The sequence below is a fragment of the Maylandia zebra genome, linkage group LG1, assembly GCF_041146795.1.
Source record: "Maylandia zebra isolate NMK-2024a linkage group LG1, Mzebra_GT3a, whole genome shotgun sequence".
Classification (NCBI taxonomy): Eukaryota; Metazoa; Chordata; class Actinopteri; order Cichliformes; family Cichlidae; genus Maylandia; species Maylandia zebra.
In genome coordinates this window covers 44,952,636-44,971,769 of record NC_135167.1, presented here as the reverse complement: position 1 = coordinate 44,971,769, position 19,134 = coordinate 44,952,636, and the positions used below count along the sequence as shown (strand labels likewise).

The 19,134-nt window shown below is 42.1% G+C and overlaps 1 protein-coding gene and 1 pseudogene across 1 annotated transcript; one reads left to right on the top strand and one right to left on the bottom strand.

The window, feature by feature from the left end:
* Nucleotides 1-338: 338 nt before the first annotated feature.
* On the top strand, nucleotides 339-1,990 carry LOC143419881 (general transcription factor II-I repeat domain-containing protein 2A-like; annotated as a pseudogene).
* Nucleotides 1,991-8,621: 6,631 nt separating this feature from the next.
* On the bottom strand, nucleotides 8,622-11,940 carry tlnrd1 (talin rod domain containing 1). Its single transcript, XM_004568703.2, has one exon. It carries the CDS (start codon nucleotides 10,294-10,296, stop codon nucleotides 9,232-9,234), a length of 1,065 nt encoding a protein of 354 aa, XP_004568760.1. The 5' UTR covers nucleotides 10,297-11,940; the 3' UTR covers nucleotides 8,622-9,231.
* Nucleotides 11,941-19,134: the final 7,194 nt, after the last annotated feature.

The following is a 19,134-nucleotide window of genomic DNA, read 5'->3' as shown; positions in this document are numbered from 1 at the left end:
CTCTCATCGAGAAAATAACAACAGAGTGGACAACAGTATTAAAAGCAAAGGCTGAAGAATCAAAAATAAAAAATCCTAAATTTTATTTATAAAGCACCTTTCAAGACACCCAAGGACACTGTACAATAGGATAAAACACACAATAGAACAATGACACAATGAAGCACAATAAAACAAAAGCACAAGATAAAATTAACAAACAGTGGGTTCGCAGTGAATATCCAGATTTGAACAGATGGGTTTTGAGTTGAGATTTAAACTGGGGGAGAGAACCAGTGTTTCTTGTATCTGGAGGTAGACACCCTGGGTTAGCTAAAAGGCTAAAAGCTCTGCTTCCCATGGCGGTGAGGCAGAAGGAAGGCACAGAAAGCTGGATAGAAGAAGAAGATCGAAGTGAGTGGGCAGAAAAGGTAGTGCTTAACAGGTCAGAAAGGTAAGGAGGAGCGAGGTTATGAAGGGCCTTGAAGGTGAGCAGAAGAAGTTTGTATATTATCGGGAACGTCACTGGGAGCCAGTGACGTTCCCGAAGAACAGGTGATGTGCTGGTAGGAGGGGTTCTGGTGATAATGCGAGCAGCAGAGTTCTGAACCAGTTGAAGCTTATGGAGGGATTTTTGGGGGAGACCATGCAGAAGAGAATTGCAGTAGTCAATACGGGAGGTAACAAGACTATGTACAAGAATGGACGTAGACTGGGTGGAAAGAGAAGAACGTAATCTTTTAATGTTGCGTATATGGAAATACGCAGAACGGGTGAGACCAGGGCTGGACTGGGACAAAAAATCAGCCCGGGCATTTTGACTAGAGACCGGCCCACCAGGTATTATAGGAAAAACCATAAAGCCTTTGAATGAAAACAAACGCTGTTGTCACAGTGATGGACACTGTCTTGTTGGTATATATGTATCAGTGTAATAAACTTAAACGGCAATGACTTGTTCACAGAGGTAAATGCATGTTTGGACAAATTAGGGCTGAAATGGGACAATCTGGCAGGTGTAACAACAGATGGTTGTCCAAATCTGACTGGGAAAAATGTACCGGTAGGACTTTTAAAGAGAATGCAGGATAAAGTGACAGAAATTAATCCTGTGCAGAAATTGACATTTTTGCATTGTATTATACATCAGGAAGTGTGAGATAGTGTTAAAGATAGACCACGTTGTTGATGTTGTAACTAAAACAGTTAACTTCATCAGAGCATTAAATCACAGACAATTTATTGCTCTTTTGGAGGAAAATGAGATGGAACATGGGGACATCAGCTACTACCAGATTCAGGATTTCTGTGTGAAGAAAGGACATGCCATCCCAGAGCTTTCAGATGAAGATTGTGTGGCAGACCTCGGGTTTGCTGTGGATGTGACTGCACTAATGAACCAACTAAATGTCAAACTGCAGTGCAGGGGACTTTTTGTGCACGAGATGTACAGTGCAGTAAAGGCTTTCATGAGGAAGTTGCAGCTTATCTCAAGCCAAGTGAAGGACAACTTTCTGACCCACTTGCCAACACTAAAGGAGGCTCTTCCAAATGCCAATCACCTCCACAAGTACTCAGCCATGTTAGAAGCACTGCATGCAGAGTTTTCAAGGTGAATTCAAGATTTCAAAGCTCTTGAAAATGAAATGGACATGGTTTCTTCTCCCTTCACCTGCAGTGTGGATAATGCTTCAAGTGATGTTCAGATGGAACTCATTGGCCTGCAGTCTGACACACTTCTGGCAGAGCACTTCAGGTCAGTCTCACTGCTGGACTTTCATTCCTCCCTCAAAGAAGAGAACTTTCCACACCTGAGGAGTCATGCTCAGAGAATTCTAGTCCTCTTTGGATCGACCTCTGTATGTGAACAGACATTCTCGGTGATGAAGTTCAACAAATCCAAACACGGGTCCTCTGTCACTGAGGACCACCTCTCAGCAGTTCTTCGCATAGCCACCTCAGACATTCAGCCAGATTTCAATGCCCTTGTTCAAACCCAGAACAGGCTGGATTATTCTCACTGAAAAGGAGGAAAACATGACACAAGTCATTGCATTGTTGCATTTCTATAAACATCTTGTTTGTTGAGTTAAACATGTTAAAATAAAATGACATTGATTCGGTGGTTGTTTTTGTTTTATTTGGAATATGCACCACAATTTCACATAGCATAGCCCAATATAAATATTTACTTTATTTTATTTTTATTCTTCTGATTACCAGTACCACCTATTCGTAATATATAATTTAGTGAATTTTACAATTTAAGAAAGTTAAGCAGACTTGGGTTCAAGATGTCGTTGATGTGGCCCTCTGACACAACTTGGGTTTCTCATGTGGCCCCTTGTAAAAATTAATTGCCCACCCCTGGTCTAGGATGACACCAAGGCTCTTAACCTGAGGAGAAGGGAAAACTGAGGCGTTATCGATGGTGAGTGAGAAATGGTTTGCCTTCAAAAGGTTGGATTTGGTGCCAGTAAGGAGGATTTCAGTTTTATCCTCATTGAGCTTTAGAAAATTAGAGCTAAACCAGGATTTTAATTCAGATTCTGTAAGGGAAGAAGGTGGGAGAAGGAATCAAGTCTGCAGGAGAGATATAACTGGGCGTCATCATAAAAACAGTGAAAGTGAAGATCAGATTTGCAGAAAATGGTACTTAGAGGGAGGATGTATATTCTGAAGAGAAAAGGGCCTAAGACTGAACCTTGGGGTACACCAGAAGTGACCGGGAATAGACGAGAGCAGAACGATTTCAGGTGAATAAACTGGGAGCGGTCAAGGAGATATGATTGAAACCAGTCTAGGGGTGTGTCAGAGATGCAGAGAGAGGAAAGTCTGCTTAGAAGGACAGAGTGAGAAATGGTGTCGAAGGCTGAGCTCAGATCCAAAAGGACGAGAATGGTGAGAAGACCAGAGTCAGCTCTGATTAGAGGATCATTAGTGACTGTAAGTAAAGCAGTTTCTGTGCTGTGACATGAGCGAAAACCAGACTGAAACCTCTCATAGATGTTATTATTAACCAGGTGTGAATGAAGATTAACTGCAACTATTTTTTCGAGTATTTTAGAGATGAAGGGTAGATTGGAAATCGGACGGAGGTTGTTAAAGTTGTTAGGATCTAAAGAAGGTTTTTTCAGTATAGGAGTGACTGAAGCAGTCTTGAATAAGGAGGGAACGATACCGGTGGTGAGAGAAGAGTGAATGATAGCAGAGATGAGTGCGAGTAAGGAAGAGAGGCAGGATTTCACAAGCCCTGTAGGCATAGGGTCAAGATGACATGTGGCAGGCTTTGATTTACATATAAACTCAGAAATATCAGATAAATCAGGAAGATGAAACGTGGAAAAGGGCTCAAAATAGAGAAAAGGTTCTGGAGAGGAGGTAGACACAAGATTTGAACTGAGATTGCTGGTGGATGTTATGGATTTTTGTAGAGATGACACTATCTTCTGAGTTATTTCACACTTTTTGCTTCCTACAAATTTCCATATGTGTTCATTCATAGTGTTGATGCCTTCAGTGAGAATCTACAATGTAAATAGTCATGAAAATAAAGAAAAACGAGAAGCTGTGTCCAAACCTTTGACTGGTATAGTGTAGTGGTAATACTACTCGTCTTTGAAACTTGAAATCAGCATTACAGACAATCCCTACTGCGAACACGCCGAAACTAACCACCCAATCTACGCCACTACAGCAGTGATCACATAGATTCTTGGCTATAAGATGAACAGCCCCAAGTAGCAGTACACTCCATGGAGAAGGAGACTAGCGGGCAAGTTAGCTCTCCCTATCGGAGGCCCTGGAATCTGCCAAGCAAAGACTCACAGCCTTGGCCAGTGGCTTAAGGAGGCATAACAGGAGATTAAACCAGGTGTACTCCACTGAACCATCCAAGGTGTACTCTCAGTGGTAGGGGAGAATAACCCCACCAAGGTTGGAGATGACACAATACTGGAAGGATGAAACCCACAACAATTCAATTCAATTTCAATATTTTTATACAGCGCCAAATCACAACAACAGTTGCCTCAAGGTGCTTTATATTGTGAGGTAGACCCTACAATAATACATACAAAACAAAAACCAACAATCATTGACCCCCGATGAGCAAGGAATTTGGCAACAGTGGGAAGGAAAAACTCCTGTTTAACAGGAAGAAACCTCCGGCAGAACCAGGCTCAGGGAGGGGCGGGGCCATCTGCTGCAACCAGTTGGAGTGAAAGAAGGAAGACGGGACAAAAGGCAGGCTGTGGAAGAGAGACAGAGATTAATAACAACACAATGCTCAGTGGCAGTGGATGTAAGAGCAGACCACAGCAACCTCCCTGAACAGGACCCAGTAAGTGTCACAGCGACAGACAGCAAAGATGCTCTACAGTCTGAAGAGTTGGACAGCACCAGGCTACATCATGAGTCACACTTGCTGGCTGAAGAAGCTGACCACACTCCATGAGTCCTGATTCCCAAGGATACCACTAACAGGTTTTTTGCCTCTCTGGTGTTCTCTAAAAAATATATATTCTGATAAAGTTAATAAAGAAATACTTTTTAATCAAGCAGCAGTATCAAGCATCAAGTCAGTTAGAGTCCTGGGATAATTATCTATCCAGTTAAGTAACAAAGGGGTTTGTTAATCAGTTTCAGCTGCTTTGGTGTTAAAGATATTATTACGTTTTTAAAAAGTAAAAAACAAAAAGAAACATCCTGTCTCAGAGTGACGCTGAAAAACTAGTTTGTCTTTTTATTAATTCTCGGCTGGATGACTGTAATTCATTATTATCAGGATTAGGGCTGCACGATATTAGGAAAACCTGCGATGTGCGATAACTGTGATCAATACTGCGATAACGATATGACTTGCGATAAAATAAATAGCAAAACAAACAAACAAAAAAGAATACATAATTTCCGTTTTACTGCAACAGTTTTATTTAAAGAAAGCTGCTGTATTAGCAGTGTAACAACAAACTGCACTTTAACATTGAAACATTGCCCCATAATAAAAAATTCTGAGGCTTGAATCCTGAAAGACATCCTTTCAGAATTCAAGCTTGCCGAACAACCATCCCTATAATTAGTTTTAAATAAACATAACTTAAATTATTCTGCAAATTATCTCAATGCAGCTGTTCATCATTTTACCTCTCACCAAGTAGTTATGATGCCAGTCAAAACTGGAGAGGAAACTTTACTGTAGTGCTGGTGTAGCTTTCAGCTTGGCTCAGTTCAAACCTGACGGTCCAGCGGCATGGTTCGTACATTTGTGGAATGGCGACATGGGAAAAGTCGCTTCGTGAGGGGATGCGGTATCTCCGGTCCACTTTATGTATCAGACTGGTGAAGCCGTCTCTGCTAACTGTAGTTATAGGCATCATGTCTTTGGCCTCTGTTATTTCTTTGTAGCGCTTCGACGTTTTCTCATAAGTTGTTCCACTTGAAAAACTCTGATACAGAGACGGCCGTTGCTGCGGCGCTCTTTGTCTAACATTAGCAACATTAGCTAGCCCGGTCTTTCTGGAACTCTTCAAACAGTTCTCTGTGGTTGTGTTGAAGATGATGGTGGAGTCGTGTTTCCTCTGGTGGTTGCCGAGTGTTCGGCAAGTGTTGCAGAGCACCTGTGTTTGGAGAACGTCGTCTTTACCAAATCCAAAGTACCTCCAAATAAGCGAGGTGCTATTTTTTTTAGCCACGAGTTCATAGTCAGTAGCGTTCTCGTCATGCGTCTCGCTCTCAGCCATTACAACTGTGACTCGTTGCTGCAGCGTTGTTCGCTCCCCACCTGCGTAGGAGGCGGGCCTCTAATCCATTTGATTGGTTAATGCCGTGAAGGGCTCTATTCGACTGGTCTAATGTGTAAAGGGGTTTCTTTGATTGGCAAATTCTTTAAAGCACGTGTGTAAACATTTTAAGGTACTCCATTATCGCAGTTTACGCTGTCTTTTGCGATGGGCCCATCGCGCAGGCTGATATCGTGATGACAATATATTTTCGATTTATTGTGCAGGCCCAATCAGGATGTCCTATAAAACTCCCGCAAAAGCCTTCAGTTGGTCCAAATTGCTGCAGCAAGGTTACTGACAGGGAGAGCATATTTTCCCACACCGACTTTTCTTCACTGATTCCCTATTGAATCCTTAGTTATACTGCAATAGGACTAGGCTAATTTGGGCTTCCCACAATTCACAATTATTTCTTTTTCACTCATACTTTTTTACTCACTATGTGGTTGCAATCTGCATTTAATCATTATTTAATATTAATCTCTGGCTCACTTCCAGTGTGTCTTTTGTCCTGTCTTCCTCCCCTCACCCAAAACAGCTGAGGCAGATAGCCGCCCCTCCCTGAGTCTAATTCTGCCGAAAGTTTCTTCCTTTTAAAATTGAGTTTTTAAGTCCCACTGCCGCCAAAGTGCTTGTTCATTAGAGGTCTTCTGATTGTTGGGACTTTCTCTGTTGTCTCTGTATTATCGTAGGGTCTTTACCTTACAACATAAAGTGCCTTGAGGCAACTGTTGTTTTTATTTGGTGCTATAAATAAAATTGAATTGAACTGAATTTAATTAAAAGGTGAACTAGAGGGGCAATAATTAGACATTTTACAGGTGGAGGCCACTAATAATGCCACGTCAACCAAACCCCCAGACAGTTTTAATTTGTTTGGAATACTAAAAACAAAAAGTTTTATTTCTTGTTATCTATCATCCACCTAGCCCTTACTCAGACTTTTCTAAGGCACATCAACAAATCTACAGCAGAACTGCTGAAAAAGAAGAGGTGTTGAAATGTCCCAGTCAAAGTCAACCTCAACTTGATTGGTATACAATGGTAGAACCTGAACAAATACAATATTAAATGAACCAGACCAAAGTTGTAAAGAGTAATAACCCAAAAATCCTCTACAATGATTTGACAAACTGACAGTTATACAGAAAACAATCACTTGAAGTTATGGTTGGTACAAGTAGTTCCACAAGATATTGAATTATGGTGCAAACTTTGCATTTGAAAAAAAAAACGTGTGCCCCTTCACATTATAGCAGGGTGCAAGATGCCAACAGGCAGGGCCATACATGGAAATATCAACTTCCTCGTTGTATACTACCAATTTTCTGTTCTACAGTTTATCTGAATTATTATGTGAACACTGTTAAACAAAGAGTATACAGAAGGCTTACATGTAAATCAGATATGCATAAGCTCCACTGACAAGTTTGACAGCACTGTTTAGAAGTTTGCCACTGTCAGACAAATGTGCCATGATAGAGGCAATCAGGTTTGGAGCCATTAAATTCCAATAAACAATTGAAAACATTAAAACTACAACTGTTTTTTAATTACCATGAGTACTCAAAGTCACTGAAGTTTTTGGTAGTTCCAAGTTTCAACTATTTATTAACCTGTTTTTAAATAAACGTATGTTTTGTGTTATATTATGCAGTTTATCTTCACATAAGTGTGCGAGGACCTACATTTCCCTGCTTCAAAATATCAGCATCTAAGCTGGTTACTAAGTGAAAAGCTATCAGCATGCCTACCCAGGTCATGTTTTTGCTTTGCTGTACAAATGATTACAAATCAAATTACAGATGAACACGTTTTTGTGATTTTTTTTAACTAAAGTTTCATTTTTAGTGGAATTTTGAATTGAATCCCTGACTTTGGTTTCCACTGACCATTATTATGTCATTTTGTTATCAATGTACAGAAATTTGAATATTTAATTCATCGAGATGCCATAAGTATTAGAGCATATCCTTATTTCTTTGAGTGGGTTAGTTTTAGTCACTAAAGCCTTTTCATAATATTTTCTATGAATACCACAAATACCACATTACAGAAGCAGAAATGTCAGAGATAAAACTGATCAGCCTGATTGGAAACCATGAGAGAAAGAGCCCCGAGCACACATGGTGAATATACTCTGGCTTATGGATCACCTGAATCTGAAAACAAATTAAAAAAAGAGAGAAAACTGTAAAAGGAAGCACTGTGTCAAATAATTTAGGGGTGACTGTCTGGAATGAGTCCAATGCATCGCAGAGTTTGACAGATGAGTGAGTGAACATTTGTCATTGATGCTTTCAAAAAGCAGCAACAAACACACAAACTGTTCAATTCAGGCTAAATGAAACATTCATGAATGTTCATTACAGACACCAAAAGGCCTAAAATAGAACAGGTACTAATGAATTCATGAATGTTTGTTCATCAATAGAAAATATGTCTAATGTTTTTTAAGAAAGATGCTGAAATAGCATTAAAGTTAGTTTGCAGTCTCACACAGATAATATTACACAATTACTTAAGTCAGTTTATCTGTCTTTCACATATTAAACCTGCTTTCATTCATTAATGCAGTCAAAGGGTGAATGTTTCATCTTAGTGATTAAAAACGATCTACCTTGAGTGTAGCCATGGTCAGCTTTACCCTCGGGTAAGCAGCATGTCAGTCTCAAAGTACATACTAGCTTGCTCTTGCCTCCTGTTTCATCACTAATGGAGATCATAATGTACAGACTGAGAAGCTGCAGTCTACAGCTCTCACAGAGATAGCTTGCACAAAAAAGTAACCGAAAATGTTTGGGTTTTTTAGATTAAGTGAATAGCCGGATTTTCAAAAACATTTTAGCCACAACAGCATATAAGAAACATTTTTAATAGATGAAATAAATACTCCATTACATGCATGGTCAAAACACTTGAAAATAATATGGGGAAGTCTGGTAGATAGTGTAAACCCTAGGGCACACACTCACAGCAGCTTTAAAAAAATTCACACACACTGAAAAAAAAATAAAAGCATCTTGACACTCGGCTCACTCTTTCCAATCTCACAAAGCCCATATAATGGAGCAGGTCAGCCAACTATAGGTTCATACTGCGAGGCTACATCCATCATCGAGGCTGGTGTTTTCACTGCAACTGAAAACTGAGGTAAACTTTTCAGGTCTGAAAGCTGCTGTCTGTTGGTGAAAGCACATTGTCTGCTGAGCCCAGTTCATACCCAGAGTGGGTGAAGTGGTCCGTTTTGAGCATGGTTTAAGTTAAGTTACATCCAGCGCAACCTCAAAAACCCTGCAGTGGTTGTTTTAGTGCTTTTCTGCATTCTACACACAAATTTTAACCACAAGAACAGGCCCACACAGTGTTCTTCGGATGTTACTCTACACCTGATGAATAGGGATTAACCCAAAGTGAGTCTCTTTGGTACATGAAACAAGACACTGAACCTACATAGCCCCTTCCTAAACTAATTCACAGAATGGGAGTTGACTGGTGGCAGAGTCCTTGGAGAGGAGCGCTCTCTGAGTGCCTGAGTAAGCAGAGTGCAACCATCGGACACGGCGCACGCCGAGTTACGCAGACGCTCACGGTAGTCTGCCATTTTGGAGCTGCTCTCGGGATGCTGGGCAACATCCCTGAGGCCCTGAGTGAGAAGGACACAGGCAGAAACCACACTCATGGCCCCACCTAACACTGCCGTTTGCACCCCCTTTCCTTCGGCAGAGATGCTCGCAGCTCTTCCCAGGAACTGTGGCTCTGTAGCAAACCCAACAAGGGCGCCGACAGCCTGGACGAGAGCAGCACTGAAGAGGATGCATCGATTCCTGGTCAGCTCACTGGGCTGGGTTTTCACCTCCTTCACACACGCCAGGAAGGCCGTGCCACTTGTGCTCATGCTCTTGACGCTCAGCTTGAACTGCTCTTTTGCAAAGCGATCCCTGGACCTCTCGCTGGCCAGTGATGAGATGTCCGTTAGAGTCTTGAGGTTGGTGGAGATGTTCTGAGAGAGCTCGAGGAGGAGCTGTGGGGTGAGGTCTTGCAGGTGAGTGACTCGGAAAACGCTGCAGCTCTGTTCTACTTCATGTCGACAGCGGGTCACCTTGTAGCGATCCACCAGACCCGGAAGGCATTGTTGAGAGCCAGGCGTCTCCACAGATGCCAGGTAGGCAGCATGAGCTGAGCACTCAGTCAAAGACACCACAAGGTTAGTCATCTCCAGGAGGCGGTCCCCTACTTCCGTGAAGCGACCCATGTTGAGCTGGCTCTGGATGTCATGGGTGAGAATGGAGAGCTCTTTAGTGCGGGCAATGACCGTGTCACGGCACTGGTCGAAGGTGTCAGCCACAGCCACACCTTCAGATGTCATGACAGGCCTGGTCTCACTGGACAGCAGGAGGAGGTCAGCCACGAGCTGCATCTTGCCCTTACATGTGTCACAGATGAAGGAGAGCCGCTTCCTCTGCTGCAAACTGCCACCGGGTGTGCTGGTTGATCCCTCACTTGCTGATTTGCCAGAGCCACCACTAGCCATAATAATGAAGGGAGTCAGAGGAAGGGGGAGAGGGTCAAATGGCTCTTATATAAGGGTTCAGATATCTCGTTTTCTGCTGCTACAATGCATTTTACTGTTTAAGACACTTCTCAAATAAAACTAAACTTTTAAATAAGAACTGGCCAAACAGTCTTCCTTAAGTTCCTTCAGAGTTTAGGTTATTAATTGTAAATTACATGTTAAAACACAAGACACGTACGCTCAGTGTAAACATGCGGAAAGAGCAAAACTCAATTACTACATTTACCCCAAATAGTTAACGCATATGTGTCTGTATAAAAGCCTTAAGAATAGGAGTACATGTGAATATATTCTCAGCATTATCTGCCGTAGTTTGTTAGTAAATCTATTACACAAAACACCCAAGAAAAAGCCCTACAACTTTAAAGTAATCAGTGTAACAAGATATACGCTCTTATTTGGAAATGTTAACTTAAATGCCCTGAACAACATAGTCACTATTCTAAGTATAGTCCCAGATTGTTGTGGAGAAAAGGAATTCACAGGCTTCTAAATTAAAAAATACAAACAAAACACACAAACAGCAGTGCCACCAAGGTGCCTTCTAAACGGGAAAGTACACACTGACAAGCCCCTTGTCATCAAGAACATTCCCAAAGTGAATCTCTGCTGATCAGCAAACGTCAAATTTCCTTCCTTGGTGCTTTTTTTTTTTTCTTTCAAAGAAGACGTCACCTCAGCAATGAACGGGTGCCTTTTGAGTTTTCTCTCTTTCTCGCTCTCTCTGTTTTTTAACTTCAGGATATCATTTTGTGGCCATTCGCGTCACAGCAAATAGCCAGAAAAAGCACCGAGATCTTGGCCGACTTGTTCCCACCGAGTGTGGCGTTCTCATGCTGGTTACAATCGGGGAACCACCCGGCAAGCTGTTCTGGTCAGTGGAAGGACTGGAGTTATCCTCCAACACCATCATTTCACGGGTCCTCCCGAGTAAAATTCACCGAAAATGCCACTGTCCAGGAAGAAGAAGCCTCTCAGTCCACTTTCAACCTCTTCTTTTTCAATCCGAGCGCTGGGTTATAAGATAGCGACTGCTCCGGTCCTCTCGACTCCATATGCATCGTCCGTCAGTCCGCCCTCCACGTCCTCCTCCGCGTCTTAACTCGGGACTCGAGAGTGTGTAGCCCCGCATATCCTCTGTGTGCGCTCACTTTTCATATCCATACCAGCCAGTGTTCTCTGAACATATAAATCACTTGTTTTGTAGGTCCACGACACCGAATCCAAACAGCGCAGCAACAAGAAGTGGCCGTTATTCCCAGCGACTGAAAGTAGAGCTGCGCGCTCCCACTACAGTACTATCAGGAAGCAAGGAGGGTGTGGTCGCTTCTGAACGGCTGCTGGACTGAGCAAACTTGTAGCAACGGAACAATACCGGCAGTCCTCCGCGGTTAAGTAATTTAGCACCGTTTATATTTACTAACCTAATGTAGTTTAACATTAACGGAGTCGCGAAAAAAGTTCGTAGTTATACAGTGACCACAGAGTTCCGCGACCTGTTTTACTCTCAGGACTGGCGACTGCTGCCCTGCCATAAGACACCCCTATAAAGTCAAGTGAGGCGCTAGCGCTAGCATAGCGAGCTTCCGAGACCGGAAGCCTTTTATTAAACAAATAAAAGCACAGCTTTTATGCAACAGCATGCAGCCATGACGGCGAGGCCATGGCGTTTGCACTTGTATGGGATAAATAGCTGATTATTTCCTTTTAAAAAAAAGATGCTTCTTTTATTTTAGTTAAATTACATGTTTTAAGTTGGTTTCAATCAGTGAGTGATTTTAGTTATTTCAATTTATTTCAAGTTATTTTCAATTTTGTATTTAGCATCATTCATCCTAAACACTGAAACTCCTCTGTTGACGCATATTGCTGATTAGTAGAAAGAGGCATTTCACATCTGTTTAATCATAAAAGACAACTGAAAATAAAACATAGCCTCACCAAGGCACAGCAAACTGCACTGAACATATGACAAAAGGCTAATTTCATCATAATGACAAATGCAGACAAACTTTGCTGGGATAGAGAAGGCTCTAAACAAGACGTTTTGAGAAAAATGAACAACATAACTTTTTTAAAAATCAACGATTACAAGGAAACTTTACTGTAAAATTAAGACAGCCTCTGTTGAGGTGCATCGGCCTGTACCTCAACAGCTACAGGCCGATGTCAGAGCCACTGGCCTGTAGCTGTGGAGAGCATCCTCACACAGAACATGACATCGTGGTTTGGGAACAGCTGTGTGAAGGACCAAAAAGCTCTCCAGAGAGTGATCCGTACAGCAGAACGCTGCTGCAGGATTGCTCTCCCCCCGCTTCAGGACACCTACACCAGGAGATGCCGGACTAGAGCAGATACTGAAGGACCCGTCCCATCCTGGCAACAAACTGTTCCAACTTCTGCAATCTGGTAGAAGGTTCCGCATCTTCCGGGCAAGGACAGAGAGACTCAAGAGGAGCTTCTATCCCCAAGCCATCCGTGCCCTAAACACACACACCCGCCCTCTCACATCATCTATAATTGACTGAGACAGGACTCTTCCAGACACTAAACCAAGGCACAATGTACATTTCAATTCCTTTAATTTTAAATATGTTTATATTGTCTATCCTGTAAAATAGTCAGATGTCTATTCATATTAATGTACAGAATTCACCTGCTTGCTGCTACTACTGCACATTCACCCAGTGTATATACTATATGTATATATATATATATATATATTAGGGGTGCAACGATATTCGTATCGATATTGAACCGTTCGATACAGTGCTTTCGGTTCAGTACGCATATGTATCGAACAATACAAAATTTGTAATTTATTTTATCAACTTTCCTTCTGACGATGCTGTCTGTGTTGAGCGCTCAGTGAATCTGTGTTCGACTACTCCGCCTAGGCTGCACTGTCGAGCGCAGATCCACTGAGCGCTCCACACAGACAGCATAGTCAGAAGGAAGAGCGCAGGGCACCTCCCCACCCTCATTCAGATCTGGCGTTTGGAATTATTTTGGTTTTCATGTGACGTATGACCCTGAAGGTAAGCGAGTCATGAACTAAAGTAAAACAGTATGTTGGATGTGCCACGCAATGCTCAATTACATGGGTGGGAACTAGTGTGTTAGCGCAGTTAGCTCGTTAACGTGTTGGCCGTCTAGCCCCATGCACGGGGCGATCGGCGGTAGCTCGTTAACGGAGATTTGCCGTGTTGTGGCGTTAAGGTCATTTCAACGAGATTAACCTGAAAGCACTAGTGGGAACACAACGAATATGACTGCACATTTACTCCGACATCATCCTAGTGCAAAGACAAAAACAACAAGCATGCTACTAACTTTAGCCGAGTCATTTAGACAGCTGTTAGCACATGATTCTCCTTATGCTGCTGAGAATATAGCCCAGAAGAAGCGGATAGTATAGCTTTTATTTTGGAAAGAGACATTTCTCTGTAATAAACTCTCTTTTCCAAAGATGAGTGATTCCTCAATCAGATACAGGGCTCGCAATATCGCTAGCCCGACGTCCTGGGGCTAGCGATTTTTTCAGTCGGGCTACCAAAATCTATCTCTTCCCTGCCCGTCGGGCTATTGTAGGAAGGAAAAATATATGTCAATGCTTTTGCATTCTTTCAGAAATGTAGCTGGGTAATTATGTCATTGGCATCGATGAGCCACTGTCAATATGTGACATATTGAAGTCGCGTTTGAATTTGCGCTTGTTTTTTTGCTTTCACTTTGCAATCGTGTGAACTGTGTATAGAGAGCGACAGCACTGATCTGTGAGTGATGATAATTTGTGCACCAATTCCTCTGACATTGTCTTATTAATCGTTAGCTTACTATGCAAACATGACAAGTGAAATCTCCCGCAGCTTAAACATGTGAGAGGTTGATCGCGCAGAGAATCGCTGAGCTTATGTGAGTCCGTGTGTAAAAGCAGCAGGATATATATTTTAGTTCTGCTGAGCCAAATAAGACAGGTCAGGGTGAAGAAGTGACAGCCAAAGAAAAGCTTACCACAAAACGGAGAAGTTATGACAAATCAGACTATAAGGCAAAAAGAAAGTGCAGCTTTATGGTTTCATGGACAAAAGAATTTCTGTGGCTGCAATATGACGAGCTAAATAACCAGGGCTGCACATAAGTGGTCCGCAGGTGCGCATTCGCTGTCAAAATAAAAAACACGCACAAGGGTTAGGGTTAAATTTAAAAACTGTACTTTTGAGTTAAAATATATATTTATAATTTTAATAAATGACAAATTAAAAATGCATGAACATTTTTTTGTATCGAAAAAATATCGAACCGTGACACCAAAGTATCGAACCGAACCGAACCGTGAATTTTGTGTATCGTTGCACCCCTAATATATATATATATATATATATATATATATATATATATATATATATATAAAATGTTCTTCCTCTACCCCCCCCAATTTTTTGCACATGTCGAGGAGCGTGTCAGGCTACATTTCACTGTGACATGCATGTGACAAATAAAGAACCTTGAACCTTGAAGTCCTTGGGGCGTGAAGTCTTTGGCACTGGTACAACACAGGAGGTTTTCCAGAGCTGTGGGACTCTTCCCAACCTCAGGCTCAGGTTGAAGAGGTGCTCCATCACCCCACACAGTTGGTCTGCGCAGGACCTGACGACCCTTGCGCTGATGCCATCTGGGCCCGCTGCCTTCTTGGCTTTAATCCTCCTCAGTTCCCTCCTAACCTGGGTGGTTGAGAGGGACAGGCTGGAGCCTTGTGTTGAGTGTGTATTGGATGCTGTTGTCGGGGGTGGGGAGGAGTGAGCAGGGTGATTAGAGGAGGTGTAAAGTCTCTGAGGTGTCAGAGGTGGAACAGCAGCAGTGGGGGTGGGTGAGTCTGCAGCCGGTGTTGTAGACTGTCTCATGGATGAATCAAATCTGTTGAAGAAATGATTCAGTTCATTTGCCCACCTCACATCCCTCCCAGGCAGAGAGTTCTGCTGTTTGTGGCCCGAGATGGTTCTGAGGCCTCTCCAGACTTCACCAACGTTGTTTTGCTGAAGCTGGTTCTCCATCTTCTGCCTGTAGCTGTCCTTCCCATTCCTTATCAGTCCCCTCAGCTCTCTCTGCACCCTTTTCAACTCCTCTTTGTCTCCAGATTTGAAGGCCCTCCTCTTCTGCTTCAGGACAGCTTTAATTTCTGGGGTAATCCAAGGTTTGTTGTTGGAGAAACACCGCACAGTCCTAGTAGGTGCGGTGTTATCCACACAGAAATCAATATAGTCAGTAATGCATGTAGTAAGGCTGTCGATGTCCTCTCCGTGGTCGTCACAGATCACCTCCCACACAGTCGACTCAAAACAATCCTTAAGAGCCTCCTCGCTCTCCTCCGACCATCTCTGCACTGTGTCGGTGGCTCCCTGCGCACTAATGTCCTGTCTGGCTGCTTTTGCAATCAGAATTTTGATCTGAATGCATTGTGGTGCCAAATACATTTTTCTTTTGCAAGAACAGCTATGTAGAATCTCTATAGGCTCCTCTTGTTCATGTGAATATTTTATCTGTTTATTTATTAATTTTTATTTGTGTTATTTCAGTTATTACAATATATGTGATATAGTATGACGATGTCTAAGGCAAGACAGGCAAGAGAGAAAAAGGAGGAGATGGGGGATAGACTAAAAGGATGGAGTACAAATAGAAATGCACAAAGTATTGCTAACTCCTGCACCTGTAAGTGACAAAAATCCAAAAACCATACAGCACCTGGAACACAAAACCTTGGATCACAAAAATGTAAAAATACATAAATCAACAATCTTCTTACCGTGTGTGCGTGTGAGAGAATAAGTGAGTGTATGTTTGTGTGAGAATGAATTCATAATAAAGGTGGGAAGCTGCAGCTCACACCGGTAACGGGTAACCGAGGGAGGAGGCCACACCAGTACATCCAGCCACGCACCCCGGGACCAACAAGCAGCCAAGGAGGGGCAAAAGAGTCCAACGTGGAGCGGTGACCATGTCCCAACGGGACCAAGGTCCAGCAAGCATCACACCCAGGCTTGCACACAAACAAGCCATTTGCTCACTTACTCACTCATTAGACACCCATTAGAGCACTTTGCCCTCGGACTGCGGCCTTACTTGTGGTTCCATGAATTTTATTTTTTAAATTTAATTTATTTTTTGCCTCTCCAGCACTGTAACAATCACAATTATTGTCTGATGGCCAAGAAAAATGCCAGACTGATTTATTTTTCCGAGTGGACCATTATGGCTTTGCCATACTGGAAGTGAGGACACACAAGGAACGCAGCTGACACGAATAACCATAACGAGGCAGGGGAAGCAAGACTGAACAGAATGAACATGAAAACACAAGAGCTTCACAATAAAACAGGAAGCATGATGCAGGAGTGGAGCAGAGGCTGACAAGAGGGAGCGAGGGAACACGAGGGAAAGAGCAGACATGACAGGCTGGGGAAACATGGATAAACCACAAGAAGGCAAAACAAGACAAAGTAAATGGCCTGTATTTGTATAGCGCTTTACTAGTCCCTAAGGACCCCAAAGCGCTTTACACAACCTGTCATACACACATTCACACACTGGGGATGGCAGCTACATTGTAGCACAGCATTGTTTTTCTTGTGACATTACCAATAAGTGTGATGTGTCACATGACCCTCTTCCTATTGAGAAAACAAAAGTTGTATCCAAGATGGCCGACTTCTAAATGGCCACCATGGTCACCACCCATCTTGAGGAGTTTGCCCCCTCACATATACTAATGTGCCACAAACAGGACTTTATATCACCAACCATTCCCATGTTATTACGCTGTATCCATATAAATGGTCCACCCTGTAGTTTGGAGCCCAAAGCAGGGTTCAGACGTCATCACCTAAAGACTGGATATCCCAACTGCTTTGACTGTTTTAATGCAGTACAGTTGTTTATTTTACTTTACTTTAATGTCGGTCATATGGGTGGTACTTTAAGAGCCATATATTTTATGTTGTTGTTTTTTGTTTATGTAGCTTTAACTGGTTAGTAAGGAATTTTCCAGATTTAGTACCACATACAACGTTGTCCTAACGCAACCTTTGCATCAGAAATTTTGTTCTCTGGTTAAATATTTCATTTAATTCTAGTTATCGTTTTCTCAGGTTGTTGATTACATGTTCTTGTGTGGCAGCATAGGCAGATTCCAATTATCTTTTGTTCTAGTTCTGATACATTTTTTTTCACATTTTACATCCGTTCTCAAAGTGGTTAACAAAGTGTTAACCATTCTAGAGGGGATGGTGAACTAATATCATCTGAAGACTTTTGTGGTTTTAAAAGGGGATTTATGTGGTCTGAGCCCCATTCTGTTAATGCTGTGAGATAAATTCTTTTTGTGTGTGTGTGTTACGACTTTGAGCCCTTCTAATGTAAACCTATAGTTCATCATAGGCTCATCATCATCACATTCTTATGTAGCGCTTTCCTACTCTCCTGGAGTACTCAAAGCGCTCTATACAACACGCCGCATTTACCCCATACATACAAGCAATATTATCTATACGGTAAGTGCTTTTCTAACTATCATTCATATGCATTCATACTTCGATGGATGCATCGGAGAGCAAGTCGGGATTAGTATCTTGCCCAAGGATATTTGGCATGCAAACTGGGGGACCCAGCGATCGAATCACCAACCTTCCAATCAGCATCTGACCTGCTCTACCTCCTGATCTACAGCCACCCTGCAAATACATAACTTCATATATACCCAACCACTAATGGGTTTCATGATGAAGAGATTATCAGTGTTATTCGCCTCACCTCTAAGTAATCATAATGATGTTCGTGATCTGCATGTAAAAGACAATACTATTCCCTAAAAGAATTAAAAACTGCCCAGATGTAAGCTGCCTTGGCAGAGGTTTGCACTCCCAATACTTATTGTTCCATTTACAGCCATCCTATCTCCTTATTTCTTGTGTGTTGTATGAGAGAAATGCAGACTTCCCTATTACAACAGGGTCACTACTTTCACTGGTCTACCTGGAGGAAAACATGTTTCCTTATAAAGAGAAAAGGGCAGCATGCAGATTGTATGGAGGCTGTTTATTCTGAATGATTCTGAATTACTAACATACACAATGTGATAAGAATAAAGTAGATTCATATTTCAGAATACACATGAAATACAAATCTATCTCCTAAATCTGACAGTATTTTTTGTGCAAACCTATTTTCTTGCATAGGATGAGAAAATTTCCATGCAAGTAGTGGTAATGTTACTCTATTTTCTAATTCTCAAAAACATACATCCAAGAATTAAGAATTGTGTAAACAGAAGACTTAAGTTCCTTTCTGCAACTGTCAACTATTTGTCACCAGAGAAATCCAGAGAACAAATTATATAATTAATAAAGTGGTCGGCTTCTGTAGCTGCAAGAAAAGCCCAAACCATCAACTTTCCCTTATCATATTTGGCAGCTGGTATGGAGTTTGCGCTGACATCCAGTGTTTGACCAAATCTATGATCTGACCTTGGAGTGAACTTCCCAGAATGTCCACTCCTGGGAAGATTGCGGCTTAGTGTTCACACATACCTAAAAATCCTCCCAATCAGCAAAGGGTCAAATCTTCTCTTACAATGGTGGTCACATCAAGTGCATTTGATTAGCAAGACCTTTGATTAACTGCTACTCAGTCTAGTCTAATGCCTATTCAAGGTACTTAAGTTTTTCAGAGAACTTTATGCAGTCCTGTGAAAAGTCTCTTTTGATATGACTATATAGTTTAAATGATGATAAAAATCCT

Excerpts from the sequence above, each read along its gene's own strand:
- tlnrd1 (XM_004568703.2), bottom strand. The coding sequence starts at position 10,296 with ATGGCTAGTGGTGGCTCTGGCAAATCAGCAAGTGAGGGATCAACCAGC.